Genomic DNA, 7393 nt, shown 5'->3' on the forward strand with positions numbered 1-7393 from the left:
CGTGATACAATAGGCCACACTCAGAAGTGGAGGGCCAGAAAGAGTGTCTGTGGCAAGGTCACAATTATAAAATCACACAGTGCTAAAGCAGGCTGCGGAACTCCCAGCCACAAGATATCAATGGGGCCAAGAAGTTAGCAGGATTCAAAGGGGACTGGATGTTTATATGGGTAACCAAAAAATCAAATTACAGTAGTGAGGATAGTGTTAAAAGAGTCTTGGAAGGATCCTAAACTTTCCTGATTTATACCACAAAATATGTCTAACTAGTGGGTGTCAGGGGGAAACTTTCTCTAGGAGCAGGTTATCTCATAGCTGCCTATTGCAGGGCTTCTTCCACCTTCCTCTGAAGCACCTAGAACTGGCCACTGGATACTGAGCTAGATGGACTGTAGCTTTGATCCCGTCTGGCTGTGCCTATCTTCCTATCGGGGGTGTAAATCCGAGACTATGTTTTTGCTGATCTTCCTTGAGTTCCTGGGAGTCTCTAGACTTGCACTGAGAGCAGAAAGATGTCTCGTTAAATATCATCCAGTCTCCTGTTCTTTCTCCTTTCAGGAAGGAAAGTTCAGAACTCCACGGACCTGCCCAGGACATTATGTCAGCTGTCAATGACACCAAATTCAGATCTGTTGTGTTCCTTCTCACCGGCATACCTGGGCAGGAATACCTCCATCTCTGGATCTCTATCCCCTTCTGCTTTATATATGTTATCTCAATATTAGGAAATTCAGTCATTCTGTTCATTATAAAAACAGATCCAAGCCTCCATGAGCCCATGTACATTTTCCTTTCCATGTTGGCTATCACTGACTTTGGGTTATTGATATCCACCATACCAACGATACTGGGCATATTCTTGTTTAACTCTAGGGAGATCAGCCTTGATGCCTGTTTTACCCAGCTGTTCTTCATCCACTCGCTTGCAAAAATTGAATCCTCCATGCTGTTACTGATGGCCTTTGACCGCTTCATCGCAATCTGTAACCCACTGAGATATGCTGCCATCTTAACTACACCGAGAATAGCCAAGATGGGGTTGGTGTTTGTGCTAAGAGGGGTGGCCGTAGCATTGCCATTCCCCATTCTTCTGAAACGGTTCCGATACTGTCGAGCCAATGTCCTCTCCCATTCCTACTGTCTGCACCAGGACATCATGAAATTGGCTTGTTCAGATATCAGAGTCAACTACATCTATGGCTTGTTTACTACACTCTTCACGTTTGGGTTGGACTCACTGCTCATCTTCCTCTCTTACATGATGATCCTCAAAACAGTGCTGAGCATCGCATCCCACGCGGAGTGCCTCAGGGCCCTGAACACCTGCATCTCCCACCTCTGTGCCGTCCTGCTCTTCTACACACCAAACATCGGCCTGGCTGTGACACACAGATTCGGGAATAGCTCTTCTCACTTGCTTCAGATTCTCCTGGGCTACATCTACCTGCTGGTCCCGCCCCTGATGAACCCAATCGTGTACAGCGTGAAAAGCAAAAACCTTCGTGCGAGGATAATCAGGGCATTTGTCAAGTGAAGGGTCATTTCATCCCCCATCTCCAGGACTGGACACACAGTAGACGAGAAACACAAGCGACAGCCACGGCCACCTATTCCATCCTCGTTCCTTTTAACCTGGGGCCCCTCCCTCTGCCCCATCTCTTCCCCCAAGACCCCACCTTTACTATTCCCCTTTACCCAAGACTCTGCACCGTCCCCAGGCTAGAGCCCAGAGCCAGGATGTGGTAAGAGCTGCCCAGAGAGCCACAACCCTTTGAGGAGCCAGAGACTCTCCACATTTTACCCGCCCAGGATGTGCAACCCAGGGAAGGTGGATAGTCCTGGGCTCCAAACAGCAGCCTGGGCTCTGGCGGCAACTCTTACGATGGCCCGACTCTGGTTTGGCTGAGAGGCAGAGAGTTGAGGAAAGTGGAGGAGCAGGGGGCAGGACTTAGTGGGAAGAGATGGGGCAGGGAGCGAGGCTTCAGAGGAAAGAGGGAAGAGGGGGCAAGTCTGAACAAACGCTGACCCCAGCAAGTAGGATGTGCGGGGTGGGGGTGGGGATTTCTGAGTAAAGGAGGAAGATGGGGCTGGAGGGTTGGAGAGCCTGTGTTTTGGAGAAGACTAAATTAATGTGACTCCACAAAGGAGGCTCCACTTTTAAGTGTCCCAGGGTGAGAGTAAGTCATTGCTTGGACTTAGAGGGAAGGTCTGTGTGTCTGCAGGGCCACCTCAGGCCTGAAGGAGGCACCATAGGGTGGCCTCTGTCACAGGAACTTGGCCAGAGTGCGCTGTGCTCTAGGAAGCTCTTACCAATGGGCCGCTGTTAGCCCAGCCCTTAGGCTGCTCTAAAGTCTGCTGAGTCAGGGGGAGAACAGGCCAATGAATCAAACCCCTGTACCTGGCTTCTGGCCCTCCCGGCTCTCTGCAGTGGAGGAGTGAGCTCTGCTGGAGCAGCAGAGAAGTCAGCCGGGCCTGTCACCATTCAGGTGGCTGGAAGGCTGGTCCTGTGGTCTGGGCACGGCTCTGCAACACAAGAGAACTTGGTTTGATTCCCTTGCTGTGTCTTACTGTGGGAAAGCCATTGGCTGTCTCTGAGCCTCTGCTCAGGTGGATAATACCCCTGCCCTGCCTCACAGCAGTGGCAGGAGGATAAATACATTCAAGGAGATCAGATACTCTGAGACCCAAAGATCAGGCTGTGTGAGGGTTCCATAGAGCAACACCTGACTCTGGTCTATAAAAGGCCTCTTATCACAGCCTCCTGTGACAGCTGCTTCTGGGAAGACCCGTGACTCCAGGCTCACACAGGTTTCAGCAAAGGCTGTTTCCACAAGAAAGGGGCAAAAATATGGGAAGATGCTCTCAGAGACACAGGGAAACTAGGCTGGGTCCCAAGAGCTCATTGGTTTCCCTAAAGAATATAAGTTGGGCCAGTTCTGTTCCTGTATTTCCATAATAGCCTGTCTATCTCAGCTTGTAGTGAGACGTGAGATAGATGAGTGTAGACCTGTGACAGCTGCCTGCTATTTTATAATCCATTTCTCCAATGCTTTGTGCTGTTTGCTAATAAACCTACTAGTTTTAAGGAGGCTGATGGTGATTGTATAGCTCTGGTCACAAGCACCCAAAGGGAAGAGACTGAGGTGTCCAGTCAGATCTGCTTGGTGATAAGCGTTTAACATAGATGGGGTATTGTTCCCTGCTCAAAGAGTGGGACAATTGTGAGACTCCCCCCAGGACAGGAAAGGACCTGGTTTAGAGGGTAAAGAGATGATATATCCCGATTTTATTGTGGAAGTCTCAATTCTTCTTGGACAGCATCTATCCTTGTTGAGTGCCTGTCAGCATTCAGAGGAGCAACTTGTTCAAGTTGCAGCCAAGATAACGATCCACTCAAGACAATGATTCATAGTCATAGAATTTAAGGCCAGAAGGAGCCATTAGAGCATCTAGTCCAGATGTTCCGAAACTGGGGGGTGGGCCTCCCATGGCGGGTGTGAAATGTATTGGAGGGGGCGTGTGAGGAATTTTAGGGAGAAAAACTTCCTAAAATGTTCACATTTTACCCTCAGCAGTGAATAACTAGCCTAATTGTTCCCTCCAGACAGATCCGGTCTTCAGACAGTGCTGCGCATTGGACCCTAGGTGACGCTGTCCATTTTGACAGCTTTCTGATAAGTTTGTATAGTATTATACAGAGTCATTGCCAGTTGTATGTGGATCCATTTGCTATGGTGCGGTGTGCACATTTCATTGTAAGCAGGGACCACACTGGCAGTTTTGCTTTGGCTCTTATTCCAATTGATCGCTGGCTCATTCAAGTGAAGCCCCATCCCCACATATATCAGTATATGTATTTGTGTGGAGGGCGGGGGGGCGTAAACTCTTACAGACACAAAGAAGGGGGGGGTGATCAAAAAAAAGTTTGAGAACCACTGATCTAGTCTGACCTCTGTATATCACAGGGTGCAGAATTTCACCAATTTCACCCTGTATTGAGCCCAATGACTTGTGTTTGACTAACGCATAACTTGTATTAATCTAAAGCGGATCTTCCAGGAAGGCATCCAGTCTTGGATTGGAGGTATCAGGAGAATCCACCACCTTCCTCGCGAGTTTGTTCCACTGTTTAAGCACCCTCACTGTTAAAAACGTGTGCCTCATTTCCAAATTTAATTTGTCTGGCTTTAGTTTTCAGCCATTTGTTCTTTTCTATAGCTTTCCCTGCTAGATTAAAGAGCCCGTTAGTAGCTGGTATTTTGTCCTTGTGAACGTGGTACACTGTCATCAAGTCCATTCTCAATCTTGCTGAATTCTCCGTACTACACCCCTGTTCACATAGAAAAGGATAAGTTGGAAACGACAGAGCAGGAGAAAGACCTAGGTGTATTAGTCAGTTCCAGGATGACTGTGAGCCACCAATGTGATGTGGCTCTGAAGAAGGCAAATGAGATCCTAGAATGTGTCATCATTTTATAGACCTCAATCATCTCTCCCCTTAGCCATCTCTTTTCCAGGCTGAAAAGGCCCAGTCTTATTAATCTCTCCTCATATGGAAGCCGTTCTATACCCCTAATCACTTTTGTTGCCCTTTTCTGAACTTTTTCCAATTCCAATATAACTTTTTTGAGATGGGGTGACCACATCTGCACACAGTATTCAAGATGTGGGCATACCATGGATTTATGTAGAGGAAATATGATATTTTCTGTCCTATTTTCTATCCCTTTCTTAATTATTCCCAGCATTCTGTTCGCTTTTTGACTACCGCTGCACACTGAGTGGATGTTTTCAGAGAACTATCCACAATGATTCCAAGATCTCTTTCTTGATTGGTAACAACTAATTTAGACCCCATCATTTTATATGTGTACTTGGGATTATGCTTTCCAATGTGCGTTACTTTGCATTTATCAACATTAAATTTCATCTGCCATTTGGTTGCCCAGTCACCCAGTTTTGAGAGAACCTTTTGTAACGCTTTGCAATCTGCCTGGGTCTTAACTATCTTTAGTAATTTCGTATCATTTGCAAATTTTGCCACCTCACTGTTTACCCCTTTTTCTAGATCATTTATGACTATGTTGAATAGGACTGGTCCCAGAACAGACCCCTGAGGGACACCACTATTTACCTTTCTCCATTCTGAAAACTGACCATTTATATCTACCCTTTGTTTCCTATCTTTTAACCAGCTACCAATCCATGAGAGCACTTTCCCTCTTATTCCTTGGCAGCTTACTTTGCTTAAGAGCCTTTGGTGAGGGACCTTGTCAAAGGCTTTCTGAAAATCTAAGTACACTGTATCCACTGGATCTGCTTTGTCCACATGCTTGTTGACCCCCTCAAAGAATTCTAGTAGATTGCTGAGGCGTGATTTCCCTTTACTAAAACCATGTTGACTCTTCCTCAACAAATTATGTTCATCTATATGTCTGACAATGTTGTTCTTTATTATAGTTTCAACCTGCTTGCCCGGTACTGAAGTCAAGCTTACCGGCCTGTATTGCCGGGATCATCTCTGGAGCCCTTTTTAAAAATTGGCATTACATTAGCTATCCTCCAGTCATCTGGTACAGAAGCTGCTTTAAATGATAGGCTACATACCACAGTTAGTAGTTCTGCAATTTCACATTTGAGTTCCTTCAGAACTCTTGGGTCAATACCATCTGGTCCTGGTGACTTATTGCTGTTTAATTTATCAATTTGTTCCAAAACCTCCTCTAATGATACCTCGATCTGGGACAGTTCCTCAGATCTGTCACCTAAAAAGAATGGCTCAGGTTTGGGTTTGACAGTACCTCCCATAAGGCTTCATGGAAATATGCTTAGAATGTGTTTTATGCTACATATGCCATGTAACATATCTCCGTAAAGGTTATGATCTATTGAATGTATTAATCTTATTTGTATGCATGTATCATTTTTGTATTCTAAGTTATGAATGTTGGCTGTGTACTGGCTTGATTTCTAAATAACCTTAGTAGAGCATTTGGTCAGTTCCTGGAGAAAGGAATGTTGAACTTAAGTACCTAATCAAGAGACACTTAAAGGACAATGAATCTTGGAATGCTCCAATCCACATAAGAAGTCTACTTGAGGACGTTCAAGGTAGCATGTGACCCATGGCTGCTACCTGGTAAGAAACTGTGAGTCATGCATGGACATGTGACTTGCCCAGGTGACTCCTAAACTCCATTTTGGAGCTGGACTTGGCATAGGAGTGAGGAGGGGGTCTCCACCCACAAGAGGAAGTCTATTTAAACCCCTGGGAGACCCCTCCATTTTGTCTTCAGATGGCTAAAGAAAGAGCCTCTCCACCCCCACCCCCCAGGATACCTGAAAGAAATTGGAACAAAGGACAGTGACTGCAAGGGGTGTGAGTGATTGCTGGACCCAGTCTAAAAGGAGATTAGCCTGTAAAAGGGAGCATTCTGGAACTGATGAGGATCTTATCTGTATTCAGTTTGATTAGACATACATTTGCGCATTTCCCTCAGATGGCTGTTCCAAATCATTCTCCGCCATAGTACCTGTACAGAGAGCCAGAAAATGGTTTCTTACCTCTATCTACACTGGGGAGGATGGGTTCTCCTCTTTCTTCTTCTGGTGGTAACATACTGCCTGTTTTCTTAACTGTTCTGCACTGCCCTCTCTGATTCTTCAGTATGCTGTGCCTGCAATACCAAACGCTGACTTCTATCCAGAAAGTCTTCATTTTCTCCGATATAATGCAAGGTTCATACTTGGGTCTCTAGTCCTTTAACCTTCTCTTCCAATATGGAGACCAGCTTGCACTTCACACAGACGAAGTCACTTCTGTCCTCTGGGAGAAAGACAGACATGGCACATCCTATCCAGGTCACAACAGCTGATCACTCACTATCCATAATGTGTTCCTTCTAAGAGCCTCTTCAGGTGATAATGTTGTACTTACTGATCACAGAAGCCTGAAAAGCAACCCCCCCCCAACATTCTGTGGGATCTCCCCCCAGGCAAACTCCCAGGCAAACTCCCTATATTTAGCTATTCTAACCAGCCTACCGATCTCTGTGCAGCCCCATCCACCATGTATAATGTCCCTTCAGTAGATCCTGTGGGCTGTGGCTACTGTGAGAGGCCCTGGAAGCACATCTCTGATGAACCTGTGCTAGCAGGGAGCTGGAGACGGTCCTAGAGAAGATGTGGAGGCCCAGAGATTGTGGGTGGATGCAGGGGCGGCTCTATGGTTTTTGCCGCCCCAAGCATGGCAGTCAGGTGGCCTTCGCCGGCATGCCTGCGGGCGGTCCACGGTCACGTGGATTCGGCGGCGTTTCTGCGGGTGATCTGACGGTCCCGCGGCTTCGGCGTACCCGCCGCCGAATTCCCGTCAAAACTGCGGGACCGGCGGACC

The 7393-nt window shown here is 46.8% G+C and overlaps 1 protein-coding gene across 1 annotated transcript; it reads left to right on the forward strand.

Moving 5' to 3' along the window:
* Positions 1-598: 598 nt before the first annotated feature.
* On the forward strand, positions 599-1534 carry LOC135882188 (olfactory receptor 51G2-like). The gene has a single exon (XM_065409004.1). It carries the CDS (start codon positions 599-601, stop codon positions 1532-1534), a length of 936 nt encoding a protein of 311 aa, XP_065265076.1.
* The last annotated feature ends 5859 nt before the right edge of the window (positions 1535-7393 follow it).

Source organism: Emys orbicularis, chromosome 1 (genome assembly GCF_028017835.1).
Source record: "Emys orbicularis isolate rEmyOrb1 chromosome 1, rEmyOrb1.hap1, whole genome shotgun sequence".
Taxonomy (NCBI): domain Eukaryota; kingdom Metazoa; phylum Chordata; order Testudines; family Emydidae; genus Emys; species Emys orbicularis.

Coding starts and splice junctions, on each gene's coding strand:
- LOC135882188 (XM_065409004.1), top strand. CDS start 599: ATGTCAGCTGTCAATGACACCAAATTCAGATCTGTTGTGTTCCTTCTC.